At 39.4% G+C, this 22,026-nt stretch overlaps 1 protein-coding gene across 2 annotated transcripts in view; it reads right to left on the bottom strand.

The window, feature by feature from the left end:
• xylt1 (xylosyltransferase I) overlaps positions 1-20,331 on the bottom strand; it is an 88,153-nt gene extending 67,822 nt beyond the window's left edge. Inside the window, exon 1 of one of the 2 annotated variants that reach the window (XM_088420161.1) lies at positions 19,959-20,331. In XM_088420161.1, the coding sequence (XP_088276287.1) occupies positions 19,959-20,249 (291 nt within the window). In that variant the 5' untranslated portion in view covers positions 20,250-20,331. The remainder of the gene's footprint in view (positions 1-19,958) is intronic. The other variant, XM_088420162.1, reaches the window with a different exon arrangement.
• Positions 20,332-22,026: the final 1,695 nt, after the last annotated feature.

Here is a 22,026-nt window from a genome sequence, read left to right as displayed (position 1 = left end):
CGTGCATTGCAGCCAGTCATCCTACACAAACAAAATATGCATACTTTTCTATCCAAATAAAGCCAACTGGCGATATGGGGCCGGGTGCACTCTTAGCAACAGTTCAAAGAATGCTGACCAAGTCATAGCTTATACAAACCTTAACAGAGCGTACTGAAAAGGACCTTTATCATTCTTTTGTCATTGATTTCATTGTGATTTTAGGTTTGATTTAAGTCATTCCCCTTTAAGAATGAACCATGAACAATCAGTTTGTCATGTTTGCCTTGTGAATGTGTATGTATGCACATGGAAGCAAAGTAGAAGAAAACTTCTCACAGTTTGAATATTTTAGTTAGAGTAGGCTACATGCAGATGTTGCCAGTCATAAAAGGAGCAGTTAGCCCACCATGCAGCATCAATCCTACAAGATGTGCCAGCAGAAACCATTTGAGGCCTGTGAGAGCAAGAGCACGGCGCCGGAACGAGCAGCGAGGTCCAAGGTGGCCCAGCAGGTGCTGCACGCGCACAGCTGGACAGCTATCAAAAAGTTACTCATGGATTAATGTACCGATTCAAAACAAGCGCACTGTAGTGGTAATAAAAGTCTACCACACAAACCTACTATGTCTTGGCCCTCACCCATACTACATATGTTACACAAACAAACACACAGCTGCCCATGACATTAGCAGCTGCTGTTGAGGGTCAAAGACAGTGCACATCATGAACAATGTGTCCCCTGAATCATCATGCATGCTGCAGGGGGTGGACACAATGTCTAACACACACAAATGCACGCACATGCAGATAGACACAAACCATCACCTTCACTGACCTTTGATGTGCAGTGCAGTATGCAAGCCCTGACAATCACATATGCACTTGCAATTGATCTGCGACATGGCTCTTATCATTCTGGTGCATCTACATTTTTGTGTATGTTAAATGGTAATGTGGTTTAGTGAACATTTAATGAAAGACAATTTTATTTACTCTGAGTGAAACAATCACTCTTACTTTTGCAAAATTTGGACTTAAGGGGAATGCCAGTCCAGTAGAGGAGACTTGAAGGTACACTTGAATAGAAAAAATTATAGATGTTTGTGTATCTTGGTGTCGTAAACGGAATTGTGCATGGTGCACATATGTTCTCATTAATGTGCCATAGAATAGCTAATTTTTGTGACATTTTGAATAAATTCGGTTGAATTGCGCCGTAGCAGAAGGGACATTAAATTTTGGGCCGATTGATCCCGGTTTGTATGTACCGTACATTGGTTTTGAATGGAGAAAGGACGTCTGGTTCTCTCCCACACATCATTAGATAAAGGGAGGGGCCATTGCCATATTACTCATTTGTAAAGGGCGTTTTGAAAATCGTTAGTTATTTAAATGAGCTTTGAGATAGAATCTGCGTTTGGTAATGTGTTTGTCAGTATGCATTTTCTCATCTTTTTAAGTAGAAAATACTCAAAAGATGCACCGTAATTCTAATCATCAGCTACAGTTTACTGAAACCAACATAATGAAGAGGCACGGTGGTCACAAAACACCCACGCACTGTGAACTAACCAATTAGAGAGAAGCTGTCTTCCATATAAAATCTAAGAGAAAACAACCCTGATCTGAATCTTGTATATTTTTAAATATTACTGACAAAACAGACTGTTCAAAATTACTGATATTTTTGACCAATTAAAAGCTCGGGGGAAAAAAAGGCACCCTGCTCATTTCCATCCCTCATTATCACACAAAACCAATTAAAGGACTTTAATCTGATTTTATTTTTTACAATTGTAGGAACTTTCCTGTTGTGAGTGCCTTTTTGAAAAGAAAAATGCTATACTTACATATATTTTTCAAACAAGGTTATTGCAACAGCCACCTGCCTTGCTCTCAAGTAACAAATGAAATATAGTTGGCTGAACATATGACGGAAAAGGAAATGAGAAAAATGAAAGACGGGAGGAATTCATTTCAAGGCAATAATAAACCTCACGCTCATTAATCTACATTGCTGCCAGTGGACATAATACCAGTGTAAATACTGTCCTATTCCTTTGATTATTCCACTCACCTTGGAGCAACTCACACCAGGAAAAAAAAGTTACTTACTCATTAGACTGCCTCTCTATTGCCATTAAACTGCACTCATTTGTGTCTTTTAGGCAAATAGACTTGAGTGCTAAGTAAGCAGACGTGTACAGGGTGATTCATAATTGTTCTGACCAAATCTCTTCAGTACTTTCAGCATAGCGATTACATCAGCACAGCACGAACGGCGCATGCATTTGTTCACGACATAAAACATTACCATCCACACCAGCACAGTTAACAGCAAAGATGTTCAGTTGCTGAATGAGAACTCACTTGGTTCTCCATGACAAAGACATATTCATCAGCTCTGAGTAAACTCAGCAATTTACAAAATATTGTCATAGGCCAAAGCTAAACAGATTTGCCTCCCAGCAGTTAAGTGGAAACCTGAGGACAAAGAGAGTAGTCAGAACCCCTGACTAGCCACCAAAAAAAAGAAGCAGTGTTCTTTGTTTCAAGTCACACATAGTCACACGTGCCAGCGTGCAGGCTTGAAATCCGGTTTGACATGCATTTGCTTCCCTTAACTTCTGTCTGTGTTTACACCTCAGTCTGGGTTTCTGCAAGTCAATTAACATTGCCTTTCAGGATTTCCCTTTTTGTTTTTTTACCATCCGCCATGATGTTTTAATGGCCTTATATTCGTTTACATCCATAACCATGGGCACTATATTCCGCTAAGGAGAGAAAAATAATGACAATCCGAGGTACTCGTGACTGACAGCCCTCGGAAAGAGTCATTTCGATTAGGCATTGATGTGGTAGGCCACAAAGGGATTTTTTTTTTTTTTCAGGGTGCCAAATCCCTGGCGGCGCCCCTGTCCATGACTGCTTTTTATTCCTACTCCCCTTGAACCCGCTGAAACTACTACAATCACAAAGGCCTTTTATACCTGTATCGGTAAACTTGAACATTATGGAAAATGTGCTGCATTTATAAAGCCCATCTTCATCCCTATCTTCAAAGTACTGAAGACTATGCTGCCGTGTTCATTCAATTACGACGGGAAAGGAAAGTAGCTTTCACATTATTTCTATTCTTCTAGCAACATCTCAAACTTAATGATGTCAATCACATGTCATCATCTCTGTATGTGCTTTGGCTCTATCTTAGAGAAATTGTCTTACATTTGGTCTTTTTTACAATTTCATGACGCCAATAGTGCGAATGTGACAAAAATAAAATTTGGGCTGGTAGTGTGAAATAGGCCTGTCACTCATGGGCTCAGTCCAGGGTGTCTCTTGCCTCACACAAGAAATGACTGGATCCACCACAATGCGACGCCGGAAGTCAGTATCCTTGTCTGGTTATTTTAGAAAACGCCTATGTGACATCATTGCCATTGGCAGGGTGTTGGGAGGGTGTTTATGGTGAATTCAACATGTTGACTTGGAGTCTGCCCGTCAAGACAATTGATATTTCCGATTGGCTGTTAGCTAGTAAAAACAGAAGGCGATGAACGCGGATAAACAGTAAGTGAAGGAAAGTCTTGTCAATGCCGCTTCATTTGCACAACATCACCCTCCCCATTTTTAACATAGTGTCTGTCTGGAAGGAAGGGCAAGATGACTTTGTCACTATGGTACAATAGAGGCTGCAATTGTGTTGTATTAGCATAAGTGAAGGAAGCCTCACAATGGGAAGATCCGGGGATGCACTTGTACATACCAGGTAGGATTAATGTTGGCATTGCACGATACTGTGTCAAGAGCATTTGGGTTTGCTTCGCGTTGAGTTCAACGTGAGCAAAAAAGATCTCGGTATGCATTGTTTACGTTTTTATATCCTGTCCTTCTAAAGACCTTTATGGTTGGCTTTTTCTAAGAAAGAGGAACAGTAACTCCCACTACCTATGGTATTACTTTTTATGTTCAGTGGGGAAGATAAAGTCATACAATTCTTTTGTATTAGGCAGTGGCGGACTATTACCAGTGCATAACTAAATGAAACTTAAGTGTTAAGAGGAACAAATTAGTCTAAGTAGTAGATAAATGAGCATCATTTCCCTGGTCTAAACACCTAACAGTAACGTCCCATGCCTTCATCTGGAAAACATTATTGCTTGCTGTACAGAGTGAAAAAGGATATTTAAACAATCATTATCTCAATTACCTCTTTTCACACCCTCTCTTCAGCATTTTCTTCTTTACCTTCTAATTTCTATATACCTTTGAGGCATAGGGTTCATTGTAATGGAACGTAAATGTGAGGGATGACTAGAGTCAAATGAGAGGAGCTGCTCATGAGGAAGCAGTCACAGAAAAGAGAAAGAAGGAAATTGGAATAAAATAAGTGGAACGAGAGCAATTGAGGAGAGAGAATCGAGCAGGTCAACTCAAGCGGCGATGTGTGACAGTGTATGCGGAGCGTTGCTGATGCAATGGCATGATGATGATGATGATGATGATGACGATGATGGCGTTGATGATTCAACGCTGGAAATCAGCGAAAGAACGCATTATTTCTACGGAGCGCTCAATTACAGTGTAATTTCTCCCCGGCGGCGGCAACCTCTGCAGGGCTCCTCATTGAAGCTGATTTGGGAGGCCTGTGGTGTCTGGAGCTCCATTGAGCGACTCAGCGAGACGTCCCTACTTGACAGAGGGGAGAGGGGGATGTGAGTTGGCTTGACGGGTGAATGGATGAGTGGCACCGTACAGTTATGAAGAGGATGAGGAAGCAGACAAAGCGAGGAAAGCCAGTGTGGATGTGTGAGAGCGCACCTTTAGGCAAGTAAGTAGAGAGCGGACAGAATACCACACTCGTGGTGTAAACACCTGCTCAGTAATGAGCTTGAGCTAGAAATCTGGTCTAGGTGCTTTAGTATGAATACTGAAGAGCTGCTTTTCATGTGTTGTGGAGTCTCAGACAATTTTATTTACTCTCAAAGTGTCAATGTTCATAGCAGATTGTAAGGGAATTTTCGATGAGTATGCTGGATTTATTTATGATCTTTTGAAAAGTCGAGAAGATATTTTGAGATTGTAGGTGCAGTATATGTGTATGGAAACTGGATGTAGGTAAATGTGTGGATCCTCAGTGGTTTCACCTTACTTCAAACAACATGTGGAGCTATAGGGCCTGAGGCAAAGGCAGCCTTGCCTCACGGCCTTTGAGATGTCAAAATGGCGCATTCTATGGTCAGCATGTGAGGTGGAAATATGAGGTGATATTGTGAAAAAAATTTGCACTGTTAGGCCAGTGGCACATTACAATGTTTAAAGGGAAATTCAAGTTTAAAAAAATCTTTACAATATGATCTATGAGTCCCTACGAGTCTAAAAATGACAATGTTTAAGATTGTGTTTGTGGGAAAAGAATTAAGCATTGGGTGACCAGACCAGAGGGTGACCAAACCATGAAAAAAAAAAAAAAAAACCAGGACGTAACAATTTTGCTGAAAAACATGCTAGAAATCTTCACCAGAAATAATAACAAATTCAACATTTTGTCAATCTGGTGATTGATGGTAATGTTTTGCATACTTTGCATTGTGCAGCCCGGTAGCTTTTGCTGGCACATGAGGAGTTGCTTGTAATTAAGAAAATAAAAGCAAAATTACTTTACATTTTTTGCATGATGCGTGTTGGGCCGCAGCCAATCTCTTTCTGACCAGTGAAAAGTTACTTGGAATAAATGAAACAAAATTGAGTTTCAACAGTTTGCCATCTCTTCAGGAGGACGAAGGATGCTCAGAAGATGCTGATTCATTTTGGATCTTCCTCTACATATGAAAGCATTCTCACAAATAAAGTTTACCAGATCCAGATACAAATACCCTCTTACAGAAGATCATCTGTCATGTGTGCTTCACATCACCTCAAACAGTCAACCATCCTTTGATGCACTTGTTGAAGTCCAACATAATCAAGATTCATCTCACTAAACAAGAAAATAATAAACACTTGTTTAAAATAAACATGTTTAAAATTTGTCTGCATTGTTTGGCAGTTGGGACAAAAATATTATGAAATACAATATTAGTGGCTTGCAAAGACATTGTGGTATCAATCATTTTTTTTTAACATGGGTAACAACAAATCTTACCTGCTTCTGTAAACAGTGGCATTTACTTTTCTTTTTTTTAAAACTTAGGAATACAGTTGAGTAGATTTCAAACTGTTGGCCCTATAAGCATTAGTTTTCTCATATTTATGCTTAGGAAAAATAATTGCCCATCCCTGCTCTAGACCTACTGTGATTCAAACTTCAGCATCCTTCCATCTCTATTTTCACTAGCTCTCCTCCAGACATGTCCGAACCATCTCAGTCTGGCCTCTCTGACTTTATCTCCCAAAACTCTAACATCGTTGTCCCTCTCGTGTGTTCATTCCTGACCCTATCCATCTTGGTCAATGACAGAGGGGAACTCAGCATCTTCATCTCTGCAACCTCCAGCTCTGCTTTCTGTCTTTTCCTCATTGGCACCGTCTCCAAGCTAAACAGCATCGCTGGTCTCACCACAGTGTTGTACACCTTTCCTTTCATTTTAGCTGAAACTCTTCTATCACATATCATACCTGACACTTTTCTCCACCCGTTCAAGCCTGCCTGCACTAACAAGTCAATGTATAACCACTAGGGATTGGCGAGTACTGATACAAGGTATCGTATCAGATCAATACCTGACTTTATTCCGAGGTAGGGCCGCACGATTATGGCCAAAATAATAATCACGATTATTTTGATCAATATTGAAGTCACGATTATTCCTAATTATTCATCATGTTTGGTAAAACATGTCTATTTATTACCCTTAAAAAAAAAAGCAGTATATAAACAGTGCTTCAAAGCTTGATACATATAAATAATAAATTAAACTAAATAAATAAAGTAAATAATTCAAAAACTCACAAGACATTGCAAAAACTTGGCTGACAGGGCAACACAGCTAACTTACAAATTTTAATCAATTAGCAGTCAAAATGTCATTTTCGGTCATTTAAAACTCAATGTATTCAAAGTTTTTGGCCAATTGGATTTTTCAAAATTGACAGCTAGTAAGGTATATAAAAGTAATCAGGTGAGAAACTCAATGCCATTTCACACAGGTAAATAATATATTAGGGTGAGAAAAGCTGAGGCTTTGGTCATGCAAACAGGTGGTGATTATTGCCCTCTGGTGGTAGGATGACAAAGTGCTTTATTTGAATTGTAATTAAAAAAAAAAAGTACTTCACTTTTTAAATGTTAAAATCGCGGAGGATCATCTTAATTAATTGTGGCAGACAATATCATGATTGCGATTAAAATTCGATTGTGCAGCCCTATTTCATTACTTGCGACGGTTGGCCATGTTAAGATAGGGAGGTAAAGTCATACATGTCTGTGTAATGTCTATTAAGATGTAATTTTGTTTGTATAGAAATTAGCGGTGCAAGAGATCATCTTTCGAAGGGTCCGCTGATTGTTTGGTAAAAAAAAAAAAAAAAAAAAATGTGCCTGTACAAATGAATTCTGCAAGTTCAATCCTGATTGCACATTCGCTTGAGCAAAATCATGTCAAGCGGAAAAGAGAAACCCTCCTGGAGCATGTGAGTCACATGTATGGGAGCATCTGGCAAATAGGATGAAAAAACTCCTTTTGAGAATGCAGGGACCTTTTTATATTTATTTATTTTTTTTATATATTTACTTTTATGTTCATATATTTAGTTCTTTTCATCTGATGCAAACCATTCAAAATAACATGACAGGAAAGCTGCAACAATATATTGCAAGATGTCGACAACGTGTTACGATTTGAAGTCAAATCCATGCCAAAGAGAACCAACCTCTGATCTATTGCACAACTGATCGAACTCACCATAATCCAACATTGTGCAAATGTTTTGCCAATGTAGTAAAATTTGGATCACCTGCCACTGCAAATGGCCACTGCCTCTGCAATGTGCTCCTGGTCTGTTCTGTTCTGTTCCGTGCATTGAATGAGTGTCTCCATTGATGTTTGAAATGTACTACTGTGTCAGTGGTTTGATCATGGACATTTGCAAGGTGAGTCGCGATTGGTAGTTAACTGCGTTCTTAGCAACTGTGATTGCATTGTCAGTCAACAGCAAGTTCCAAAACGGCCGCCCCCTTGAGATGGACAAAAATGTGGGGATTTTGCGGCTTAGTTTATATTACACAAATGCAGTATTTAATAGAATATTATGTTTTGACTACCTAGGCCACATAGAGGATATTGGAAATAACATTTTTGACTTTCCCCTTAAGCCCTTTAACCAACACTTTATGTAATCAAGTGATAAAGGTTTAGGAGAACAACATTGATGAATAATGCAAGCTGTGGTTGTATTAACACGTTGTGTTAACAGTTGCAAACCATGGTTGAGCCTAATCTGCATATGGAGATGAATTGTCTTTAAGTAGTTTAGAATGTCTTGTACCCGCACGCACGCCTGTGATTGAATTTAAATGGTCGCACGGATGCAGGTGAGTTAATGAGAGCGAAGCATATTGAAACGGCAGAGACCAATCAGGAGAAACATGCACGACTTGAGTGCGGTGCCGCAACTAACACAACGCTTCATCGGTGATGCTTGAAATGCTTCTGTGTTATGTAAACAACGCCACCCGTCGATTCAGACTCGGAGAGAATTGTCAATCAATGCTGCACATTGTGGGTGATGAATAAAACATCAGCAAATCATATAGCCTACAAAGCTGCTCCTATGAATACTTTGAACAACTTGCAACAATGTCAGTCACTTTTAATTATAACCTTCAAATACCAAACAGTTTGGCCATATTTCCAATGTGGGGTGCAATTCAGCTGGATTCAAGGTTTTGGAATAATATAACAAGACACATGGAGACAATCAGCTTTTTGTGTTCTCTCTTCTGTAGATAAATCGTGTATTGGGGTTTTGCATAAGTGGCAGAATGCTGGAGCAGTTGTTTACGAGACTTGTAAACTACTTACCTGATTGATGTATTTGAGCAAGTTATGGATATCTAGCAATAGCTATTGTTTTGCATACACTATGAATGTTGTAAGGGGTATGTTATACCTGATTCAAAATGCTTATGCTTTATTGTTGTCTGAATATTTTGTACATGATTTGTTTTTAATAAATCTAACCTTCCTTAACTGAATGTGTATGGTTGTAATCCCTTAATGACTAATGTCAAAGGACAAGCTTACAAACTGTGAAGCAATTATAAGTTTGTATTAATACAGGGGGGTCCATCGATCCATTTTCTAAAGCCACTTCTCCTCACTAGGGTTGCCGGCTCGCTCGTGGCTATTCTAGCCATCTTCCAACATTAGGAGGGGGACACCCTGGACTGGTTTCCAGGAACTTGCAGGGCAAGGGACGAAAAACTATTTACGTATCCAATCACACCTAGGGACAATTTGGAATGTCCAATACAGCTTCCATGCATGTTTTTGGAATGGAGGAGGAAGCCAAAGTGCCCAGAGAGAATTCACACAGGCAAGGGGAGAACATGCAAACTCTACACAAGAAAGTCGTAGCAAGCTGGAATTAAACTTGGACTCTAACTGTGAGGCGGACGTGCTAACCGCCCATCCACAGTGCTGTCCCAGATAACCTACTGTATGTGAGAATTAAGTGGTAGTGTTTGCTGTTAAATGTAATCGCTAGCTGACTAGTGTGAAGCTGGATTGCTAACCGATTAGCATAGGCATATTTTGTTCGCGTCTAAATATTTGCATGTATAAAAGATCATAAATAATGAGTAGTTATATCTACTCCAATTCAAGTTCAAACTTCTTAAATGTTTTTAAAAAGTTTTAGAACATTTTAGTTTCAAAAGAGGGGGGGTTATTTGATGAATTAACGGAACAATGATAGGATAATCAATTTGAAAAACATCCCTACTTTGTGCTTACAACACAAAAGTTAATGTTACAGTTTGATATGAATTAATGTTTGTTTTGAATAGCTACAAATATGGCAAAAATTACTGTGTTTATATTGTCAAAACATTCTTGAGAAGCAAATTTAAGATGATAAATTCAACCTGTTGAGGGAAGAAAAATATGGGAACATTCTTGAGAAGCAAATTTAAGATGATAAATTCAACCTGTTGAGGGAAGAAAAATATGGGAAGATGGGGAACACTCCCAATGTGTTGACACAGTTTAAAATAAATAAATTAAAATCTACATTAATTGGTTTGATGGACATCATGGTAACCTCACCAACAGGATGTGAAGTAAAACAACTAATCCTTTTGTTCTGGGTTCCTTTCAACAGCGGTTTGTATCCTATTACACAATCTTTGCCTCAAATGCTTTACACTAACAGGCCTTCAAACCAAACCAGGTTTCTGTGAGGATTACTCAGGATTTGAGTCAATGTTGGATTTTTAGAAGGAATGAGACATTTATCTGTTCCTTTCATGATTTTTTTTTCTTTTATCTTGTCTCTCTTTGCCATCTTGGTCTCTTTCTTTCCTCTCTCACTCCTTCTCTTAATCACAAATAGATTCAAGTCTTTTGGCCAGTTGGCATTCATCTCCAGCGGTGAGGAGAGGATGAAAAAAGAAGGAAGAAAAAATAAAAGTGTCACTGCCTCTACTCGCGTAGGGGGACAATACGTCTTTATATGAAAGGGAAGATGCTCTACCACCTCACCGCGAAATATCATCACGTTATTGTCACAGTCCTTTTATTCTTGCTGACATCCTATTTTAATACAGTCACAAAATGGCCAGAGATTAGAGTATGACGTGGAGGAGAAGATAGCAACAAAGTGGCTCATGCTCAGTGCCACTATTGGTCTTCGTGAGTGTGATTACATGTTCTTGAGAATTTCTGTTACATGTGGATGGCCGTGTTGCATGTCAATGCGGCCGCACTGCAGAAAAGTGGGAGAGCTAGCGTTTATGCTTTCTTAACAACAGGCTGCCAAGTGATTTTCAGCATGATGCGGCCATTACGGCTGGGAGAAAAAACATATTCCATACTGTCTAATGACGCTAACAGAAGGCTGTACATGGGGTATGCTTCAGGGAACACAATGACTACAAAGAAGGTGATCAACACTGAAACACCAGCAACACAAACATTTCAGCACTCGAAAATGGATGGTTGGATGGATGTTCATCTTCATTTATTTTTTTTTTTTTTCAAAAAACAAGACAATTTTTCACTTTTAAATTTGGAAAAATAATATTTTTTTTTCATGAGTAGTAGTTTAAAGGTTTGGTAATATAAAAAATTACGCTATGAAATTGACCTTTTTTTCTAAAGTAAAATGTTTGATGTTTGCTAATATATTGAAGGGTGAAAATGACTTGAAGACAATAAAACATCTGTTCACTCAGAAATAAATGATAAACGGGTCAAATTTACACTAAAACATTTTTTGTTTTATCTTTGAATTTTTAAGTAAATTTGTATCTTTTTCAAACAAATTTTCTCCACATTTTTTACAGTACATGCGATTAATTGATTGTCGAAAACAATTGACAATTAACTTGACCTTTGATTATTTATGGATTAACCTTTAGACGTCTAAAAGGAATTATGATACATAAAGGGAATAGGTCAATGGGCCACATCAGCACCATCCAAAAATTTTGCGTCCACATCTGTGGGAGCAGAATCAACCTTGGGCATCAGACTTCCAAAAGCAAGGAAACTTCCCCTCCCTTTCCCCTCCCCTTCTCCCGCCTCGTCTTCGTATCTTTCTCTTTGTCTCTCACGAGGTTGTCTGCTAAGCCTCTTACCTACGGGATTATTGGCAACGCTACGCATTATACAGCTTCATTCATCTGGATGATGTGTTATTAATGTGTTGGGAATGAAACCATCTGTAACAGCAGCAGAGGATGATGGGAGGATGAGAGGAAGATTGAAGGTGGGGGCTGAGAGGGTACCTTAAAGTAGTTGGCGAAATGGCCTCAATTGTGGTGATAGATGCTTCTAGATTAGAGGGTATCATGCTAAACAACTGCATACCCTCCCCGTCTCACACACACGCACACACACCACATCTTTACACCTGTGCAATCCGTGCAAACAAAAATGGAGTGTAAAAAAAACAAAACAAAAGTCGTTAATTTGCATTGAGATGCTCGACAATCTGGGTGAATCAAAGCTTTCTGTGTGATCTCATAGGTGGTAACAAGATTGCAGTTTTAATCTCCTGGCTTGGATTTCTTGTTTTCCAACAGCGGATGGGGAAAAAAATGTAATAGCGCACATCACTTTGTGGTTGGCTTCAATACAACACTCTGTTCCGTCATAGCAAAGCAGGGACTCCTTTCTTTCCTTATTTAGTATGGAGATTGGCGAGACAAACCGTCCCTTTGCAGACAATACCTTTCACACATATCAAGATGCAAATTATTTTTCAACTACATTATGGTTGAGCCCTGTAAGCTTGAACCAAAATGCTTTAGGCCCACTGGTCAACGTCCAGTTTGTTAGAATAAAATATGCAAAACAATGTTTTAAGAACAATTTTACCATATGACGGAAACAACACAAACCTATTTAAATCACTGTCGCAACATAAAAGCAGCAAGAGTCTTTAACTCATGTAGATGGTCAGACAGGAGGGCTGTCCAAATCTACCGGGTTGTTGATAGAGTCGATACTAAAGTCAATATTGGTATCATGTCGATACCAAATGCTGTATTTTTTAAGTACAAGTCAATTTTGAGTATAAGTCAAAACTCTGTTTTTTCTTTGAGTGAATTTTACACACAAAAAACAATTACATTACTTTTAGAGGCATTTAATATTATATTTTGTAATGTTATTTAGTATATATATATATATTTTTTTTTGTTTCTTTCATTTCTTAGGTTTGTATTGGTTTTGTTGTCCCCTTGTGTCAGTGTCTTGTTTAGTGGGATGGCGTCCACCTGTCCTCAACTTCCTGCTTCCCTTGTGTCTGCCAATTAGCGTCCTGTCTTGCCTAGGTGTTCATTGTTATCATTTCAGTTTTTAGTGTATTTAGTTTCCTCTTTCCATTCAGTTCTTTTTGGGTCGTTGTTGATGTTGCTTTAGCATTCGTCTCCATGAGTTTAATTCCTGCTTTCCACTGAGTCTGTTTTTCAATTGTTTTTGTGGTAAATTTAGATTAAGTCAATTTTGATTATAATCTCTGTGTCTGCAAAATGAATATTTTCCATTATATTTCACGAACCTAAAAGGGCCTGGTATTATTAATGCAATGGCATGAATCAATACCAAATGCTGAAGTATTGCACATCTCAAATGGTCAGGCTGAATAGATTTTGATGCCTTTGGAGCCTTACGTTCACATAGCTTCTGACATAAATTCTTTGCTTTCTTTTCTTACAGTCTTCTTGTTAAGCCTTGGCAAGGTTGTTTCTTCTTTCCCTTCAACAATTGACAGCATCTTTTCGATGAAATATTTTATTGAACTAATAGTTATGAACTTTGTTATATTCAGCCTTGCAGGTTCCACGGAATTCTGAAATGTAATATTACATTGGTATTTACCATGTAGATCTAAAATGTGTCAAACGCATTAAAAAAATTACAAAACATTAACGGGTGCACAACACAAAAAATGACAGTTATTTATGTAAAAACAATTCTATGAGCCCAGGATGACCACCAGAAGCAGTACTTTATGAAAAGTAAGCTCTTCGTGGCTTCGCAGGTCAAAAATGCACTCTAGCGTGACCCTCGGTTGAACCGGAGTGAAAGAAGTGAAACAAAATCCAACCCAAAGAAAATGTTAGCCGAATGTGTTTCTTAGAAGTAACAAGTGTGTACAAGGATTTATATGGCATTTTCAAGTGCATGAAAGCACAACGTTTACACATTTTACATGTACAGAAGTTCCATTTGCCTCCACATTGCTCAACTTAATGATGCAGTAACCACGTACCCTGTCAAACATGATGCCCGTGGAGCTTTCGCCATACCCTCATCTCCTAAGTGCGAGTCAACAGATCTGACAAGGCAGAAATGAGTCATGCCAGTAGGTTTTCTATTCCTGCTTGTGTGTAGTATTTCTAACATCTTGACACCTGTTGATCACTTGAGGGCCGTGGGTCCTTCACACCAAGTCAGCAAAGAAGCAGAAGAGGACCCTCAGACAGCTGACATGGATACCGCAATGAAGAGGCCTACACAACTTTCAGCTCCAAGGAGTGTTTCACAGGTTCGTGCCAGTGTTTGAGCTGCTATGGATACGCAAACCTTTAGTCTGCACACTATAAATAGTCGGAAGTCTTAAAATTCCATGACAGCTCCATGTGTCAAATCAGCTCCAACTCTTTTTTTTTTCTCTCCCTCAACTTGTATTCCAATAATAATGAGAGGTTGTCCCAGTGCGAAATTTGAAGTGTGATGGCATCACGCGTATGAATTACACTTCATCATCAAAGTGTCTGAGGTTTTCGATTTGCCTCTTTCAAGTCTGAGGTACATCCCACTTCCCTCAGATCTGAGTACGCGTCCACCTCCAGTTAAGACTGAACGGCATTTGATAAAGTGTCTCAAAAGACCCAAGATGGAGTGACGGACTGATCAGCAGTCTGTACTTTGGTTTTCCTTCATTAAAGGTTTCACGGAGAAACAAGCACGTTATTGATTTAATCATTTGGATGTTTGATTTGTTTTAAACCACTCAGTGCATTCGCAGAGTTGTTTGGAGGTCTGTTTAAGGCAAAATAGCTCAAATTGAGGTGACATTTATTTCCATGGGAGTGCCAATTTAAAAGTCAATTACCACTGCTAAAAGGGCTATGCTATGATACACAACACTGACAGTGACTGGCACTTGAAATGGGCTGGAAACAAATGCATTTGCCAATGTTGCTATTTGAGATACACAGCCATATGTTTTTACAACGTTTTCACGCCAGCAACACATGCTATCAGACATCACACAATGACCGTCTCACAATAAACGTCAAGATGATATGACTGCTTCAAATGCAGTATGCTTAAAACAAGCCAGACTTTAGAGCCCCAAAAGTTAAAGGATAGTTGCGCATGCAGTTAAGTACAAAGACATATAAGTATGTGCATGGGGTTTTTGGTTGAAGCCGCACACGTACAATTATAGTACATAATTCTCCGAACACACCACTTTCAAAGTTGTCTTAGATGTCCTTCTCAGTCCATTTCTAAAACGGAACTTGTAGAGAAGAAAGTTGACAGAGAGTGCTGTTGCTTCCAAGACAATTGAAAATTGCCATGTTCTTTTACTGAAATATGAAACAACATGTTTTCCTGGTTTTCTATAAAAATGTTCACTTTACTATTCATAAACTGACAATATTAAAGCTCATAGTATAAAAGAAAGCGCAATATTGTGTTTGTGTAAAAAGGAAAGTAGTGACAAAAAATAGGCTTGTCAGTTGGCTCACCTGTACAAAGCATCATGGTCTACATAGTTCACAATGCTACGATTGGATTAATTGGATGTTTTTTGGCAAAGTTATGCTACATTTAAATCGGAACATGATGGCAACATTGTGGCAATATTAACTTTTTGACTACTACTGACGTGAAAGGATGTTAACAGAACCCAAACCCTACCAAGGAGCATCATTGACGTCAACTACTGTACTTTTTTTTTTTTTTTTTTAATGGAAATAGACAGAGAAAAAGTAACGAAAAAAAAAAGAAAAAAAGAAATACTAGCCGTGGTCAGTCAGGATGCTTAAAATTAGTTGGCCGAAAAAAAATAGCTGACTTTAAAAGAGTTCATATAATTTTCTTTACATTCCTATTAGCAGACATGACTGAGAACAAACACCAGGAAAAGTTAAAGCAACTGGAAGCTGAATGGCTGGTTTACAGCTCATTAAATCTGGCCCTGTTTGCAAAACGTTTTGACACCCGCATTGTAGTTCATGCTATCAAATCATGCAAGAAGGAAGGGGCATTAATCCGATTTGATGTACTGTAAATTTTAATTTAATTCTTTGTTTTTGCCATATACCTATACTACCTATACTACCAGAAATAGACGTGACATAGACATGTCACATCCTTTGGAATATCAAGTTTTCATAATTCAACTTTTTTTCAGGGCCTGCCCATCGGTTTTCTTTTTGCCAGTGATTACAAAAGGCATTCTGTCACGCATTCATGAGAATAAAGATTTGGGTTTTTTTTTCTGATTACTGAAGAAAACGAATCATATGCATATTTGTTAGCTTAACATCATTTGCGGTATACGCTGTCAAACTACAGAGAAATTGTGGAGACAGCACAGGGAAATATGACATGCAATACCACCTTTTCCTAAATTGCCATTGGAAAGATGGATGACTAATTTGCACAGACTGTAGTAACGGAGACGGAAAAAAACCTTACAACTAAGGTAATGTACCACATCATACAATGACTAACCGGGAAACTCTTTACAACGTGGACACCCGCTGGAAACATCCTGACTGTATGTAATGGCAAACGGGAAGAAAAAGCTGACGACCAGATGTGAAGCCCGAAGAAACTTTCTCTGCCTCCTGCTGAAAGCAGATTGCTTAAAATCTGGCGGATTTGCGCATTTTCTCACATCAAGCACTAAATCGAACTTGTCTCAGTAACAATGAAAATGCGATGCCATTTCTAGTTCTGAACCGATGACGTACGAGAAAAGCAAGCGGAGGGTCTCATAATTAAATGGCAAAGGTTAGCCAAGGTTCTCTGGTTAGGACTACGCAAAAATATACACAGAGTAAAAGACGGGATTGCATCAAAAGGAAAAAATATCTCCACGCACTTGCATCACTTCCCACAAGAGGACAAAACAAACTCTAATGACAAGTTTGACTCCTACCAGCTGGAATCGCACATCCAACATATCATTTCCATCCAGGACATGTTGCCACATCAAAATGCAGATACTGTCATATTGTAGCTCCTGGCTCCTTCTGCTGTGGATGAGAAGTGCTGCTGTCCTTTCTATGAGCTATTGTGCCTCACAAAGCGTCACTTGCTGTTAATGTGTCACCCTCAAGGCAGGACAGCTCGGCTTTGCTAAACCACATTCGCAAACATCCACTCACACACAACACCCATAATGGGTGGTAGCTGTGCAAAATAAAACAAAAAATAATAATGATTAGCCACTTAAAGCATTTGTTCAAAATAGTCTAGCTCAGGGGGGGTCCAAAGTCGGTCCTCGAGGGCCGCTGTCCCACATGTTTCCCCGGTTTCTTTTCCTGACACACCTGATTCAAATGTGCAGCTCGTCAGCAAGCTCAGCAGAAACCTGATAACCATCCTGATCTAGACCCCTGGTCTGGTTGAAAATGTCCAATACAGGGACCACAGTACTGCCAAGAGAATGCCAAGCAAGAAAGACCATTTAAATGAGTGGTGGATGCTCAAGACCTTGCCAATGACAGCAAAAGGTCACCAATGCACTGAAAGAGCAAGTTTTAATTACGTAATAATAATTTAATAATTTAAATAAATTCAGCATGGATAAATTATGAAAACAAGATCTTTTGGGTCAGAAAAGAAAAAGTAAAAAAGAACAGCAAAGGTAGAATTGAACGTCTGTCATGGTTGAGTAATCCTGAAACAAAATGTCCGTCAAAGATAAAGCTGACTCAATGCTATCTTTCAAGGCTGGTATATTATGTCTTTGATACTGAGAAAAATGAAATAAAAAAGTTTTTTCCAATGCCAGCAAAAAAGAAAAACAAATAAGATGTGAAAATTAAGAGATTGATTGACAACCAATTGAAAATCACAGGGCTGCAATGAATAATTATTGTAATGAAGTAACAATTGTTTTGATTTAATCAAATGAAATAAATTAAAAAAAAGCATTCCCTTTATCCAAAAATATTGAAAATACAGGAAATATTAATTAACCATTTTTTTAAACTATTAATTACTGGTTTGGTGTGTAATGTCAGAAAATAGAAAAACATTTTGATAGTTTTCTAAAATAAAAGCAGATTATTCCAAACATCCTATAATATTTCACAATGATCAGTCTCCATCACAGAAGACTGAGTCAATGAAAATATCTACTGTCGAGAGGTTGAAATTCTGAGGGTTTGAAGTTTAGGTCTTCAAACAATTGATTATAAAAAAAATTATTAGTGATTGTGATTGTCGATTAGTTGCAGATTAATGTTTGCATTTAATTTTTTACATTTATTTAAATAAAATGTAAAGTAAAAATATTCATCGTAATAAAATCATTTAATTTGATAGAAGTCACATTAATTGACTTCTATTTTAATACTTGAATAATTCTTTGCAGCCATTATTTTTATTTATTTATTGTCACTGCCCTAATTCGCACTTTTATCTGGATCCATAGCAAAATTAAATTAGTTTTTTTCTTCGAAGGACTTTGCTCGACAACTGTGACATATATTGTTCATAAAAATCCCGCTAACAACCTAACAACACAAACAACAAAAAAATACATGAACTATTCTGTCAAGGTAACGAATTAACAATAACGTTCAAAGTTAAAAGAAATCCTAAAGTCCCTCAGAGCATCTTAACGTTATTTCATTAGAGATAAGCAAGGCGTCCTTGGTATGACTTTGTAGTTAACATGCCGGCAGGTGGGACAAAGATTCCCACCAGAAGAAAACGAGTGTCTCACTGTAAAGTCTGCGGAGGAGACAGATGATACAGTGCATAGCTCAGAGGGACTGACTGTGTGCGAAGGCCACAGTTTATCATAACCCATCACAGTTGTCTACAGGTCGCACGCAGTCTGAGGGGCAGGCTCCCACTCAATGGCTGGCAGTTTTATGAAGGGAATATGCTGCGTGAATGCCAGACACAACTGCGTCGAATTTCTTTAGGGCAGCCGAACATCTTGTGAGACCGCGTGAAAGAGAAGTTCAATTTTGCACGATTTAATGCCAGCCATCAGGCTGTAAAAATGACTAACATGCTGGGCAGAAGTCCTGCTCAAATGCAAAGCTGCTCACTGTGCAACCTCGGGGGCACAAGGAGTGTGCAGATAAATATTAGGGGTTTTTTTTGTTTTTTTTTGGGTAGCTAAGGCATTGAATCGACTCTTCTTTTGCTGATTCCCCAGAGATGCAATTGTTCTACATGTATTTAAGTTTTCCTTAGTTCCACAATCATATCAAGCAATATGGTTCAAGTTTTCACAACCCCCCTACAATTTGGCTGCATCACATGACTTAAAATAATATCATGGGTATTTTCAGGTTCAAGTCAACATTGTTAATTTTTGTGATTTCAGTTTGTAGTGCTCTCAATGTTTGTTGCAAATGTTTATGAGGGACAGATAGATCCCATCTATCAGTATGCTGTAGATCATGTTAAACGATTGCAAACTGAAACTATTGATCAATGTTTTTTTTCTGGCAATAATAATCAAAAATGATCATTTGTATTTTACAAATGCTCAGTGGATTACCGCCAACACTGTTGCATTTCATAACGCGGATGTAAAAGTTGTGGCTTATGGGTCTTTAATTTCTTCGCCGTCATGCAAAAAAGCTTCAAAGGTTACAGCAAAACCTTGCATGACGTTCAATTTTAGATCTAAAGTGGCCTTGTTATCTGTCATCTTATCAGCGAACGGACCTCTGGAAGAATGTGATGTGATGCCATGTCGTCATTGTGCCCGGAGTGGCCAACACCACCGAATTCACATATCATCCACATCTTTGAGCATTTGCATTTCCAGTCGGGAGGAGAGCGTCGCGATGTGCTTTCTGTCCTCAGCAGCATCAGAGGAGCCGTGTGGCCACACGTGTGCGACTGCAGGCATGCCGTTATTTGCCTCCCGGGCTGCCGACGTTCAAGACAACATACTGTAATAAACGTGCAATGTGAGGCCCGGCGGTGCGCTCGTCTTCCACACCGGAGGAGAAGGCTACCAAGCCAGCAACATCCACCGCGGCAACACGGCTCGTCCAAAGCGGGGATAAATCGTAACGTGTGTCTTACCGGCTGCTGTATGTGGCGAGCGGCTCCTCGTTCAGGCGGCGGAAGATGCTGCCGCCGCTGCCGCTGCACCCCATGCTGGAAATAGTCGCTGGCAGCGGCTGCTTTGTTACCCGCCCCCCGGTCCCTCTTCTCCCGCACGTTGGAGCCTCCGTCCCCCCGGCTGTCTTCGCCGGAGTCGAGGCTGCTGAAGTTCCACACGATCAGCGTCTGCACCAGCAGCACCGTCAGGGCGACGATGAGGGCGGACCGAGACCGGCGGGCCAGCCTGCGAGCACACGCGCCGCCAACCATCTTCGCAGCGGGCGGCACAGAGCAGGAGGAGCGGCGGTGTGCATGCACTGAGCGGCGAGGTTGGAAACTGAAGAGAGCTGTGCAAGTAGGAGGGAGGGGGGCATGGAGGCAAGCAAGCAGGCGGAGGGTAGGCGGGAGGAACAGCCGCACGAGCGTAGAGGCTGGAGGAAGCTCAGCATCGACAGGAGAAGGACGGGGCCACCGTGTGGTGGAAGTCGGTGTGGATGTCCGATCGCAGAAATGCTCCTGGATCGGCGGCGATACAAAGCTCTACTCTACAGCCCCGGGCCGGTCAGGCCGGCCACACATGTCAAACGATAAATAAATAAAATAGTCTAGTGGAGTATAGACAGAATTGCACTAAAGGGCATGAATGTTCAGATGTTTGCCAGTCAAAGCAATATTGGTGCCTTAACATTCAGTGCGTGCATGTTACCCATGCCATGGACACCTACACAATATCAAACAATTACAGATGTTGGCTTTTACTTTTGTTCTTTGGCCTTGAGCACATGACATTCATTATTACATTAATTATTATTAATTATACAAAAATACATTGAAATGTGGGCTCGTCAGACCACAGCACACTCACTTTGCGTCAGTATGTCTCAAATGAACTCAGGTGTTTCTGGGTGTTAATGCAAATAAAAGCATATTTTTTTTAATAAACATTTACTTCAACAATGTATCTTGATCCAGATATTTTTGTCGTGTCGTACCACCTGACGAAATGCAACTGAGTAAATCAGCACATCTGACCAAGTGTTAAGGACCTCACAAAGGTGTTTTGATGGTGCCCACATTTTATTGTGTAATCAATGATGCTGGAATATGATGCTGACTGAAGGTCCAAAGGAAACTGAGGGTGGAAACTAAAGAAATTGAATGATGCCGATTTTAATGATAGACTATGTTTTGGCTATAACATGTCAAGCGTTTGTTTGTGGGATCGAATATGTACAGCATAGGCAGCCAAAAAAAGAAAATGATCATTTTAAATATGCTGCTGTGGTGTTTATCCATTGGAAGTTCCTTAACTGTCTCACACATTTAGCAACATAATATGTAATACCCCAAAACAGCAGCCACCCACCGCTGCCCTCCTTGACATGCCAACCTTGTGTTGCTAAACTGACAGGGCAGATATTCCTGACATTTCAGACAAGGGCGGAGCCAGAAAATTATCAGTGTCCTGGTTGACACAATGACACACTAAAGGGTGGCCATGAGACAACACATGCGCATATACGCATACAAACCCGTACCCTCACAACACAAAAGTTGTCAGGTGTGTCTTGGCTTCACAACAGCACACATGGCCAAGAAGTCATGTTTATCATGTCTTCCACACTCGGGGTTTCATAGAATAAAATGCAGCCATTTTTACCCAACATACGGTATGCATAATACAAGCAGGAACAAAGCAAACTACTGTAACAATGCCGTTGGCCTATCTTTGCTCTTCTCGTAGTCTACATTTTTTTTTTTTTGCATATATTTACTTGAATGATCAATTGTCAATAACAGGCAACATCATTTTGCATGTTTGATTGCAAGTTCATTCAAATCATCACCAAGAAGCACAACAACACACCAATCTTATTTTTTCACATTCTGAACATTGCTTCCTACTTATTGATTCTTACTAGAGTTTGTATTTGTCAATGTTGCAAGATGTGTGCAGTTTATTTCATGAAACCCTGACTGTGGATAAAATGACTAAATAATATGTATTGTGTGCTGAGGTATGAAAGAAATAATCTTGACATATAAT

This window comes from Hippichthys cyanospilos, chromosome 7 (assembly GCF_059441005.1).
Source record: "Hippichthys cyanospilos isolate Australia breed blue-spotted pipefish chromosome 7, RoL_Hcya_1.0, whole genome shotgun sequence".
In the NCBI taxonomy this organism is placed as follows: Eukaryota; Metazoa; Chordata; class Actinopteri; order Syngnathiformes; family Syngnathidae; genus Hippichthys; species Hippichthys cyanospilos.
The sequence above is the reverse complement of the archived record's forward strand: the minus strand, read 5'-3'. Positions and strand labels throughout refer to the sequence as shown.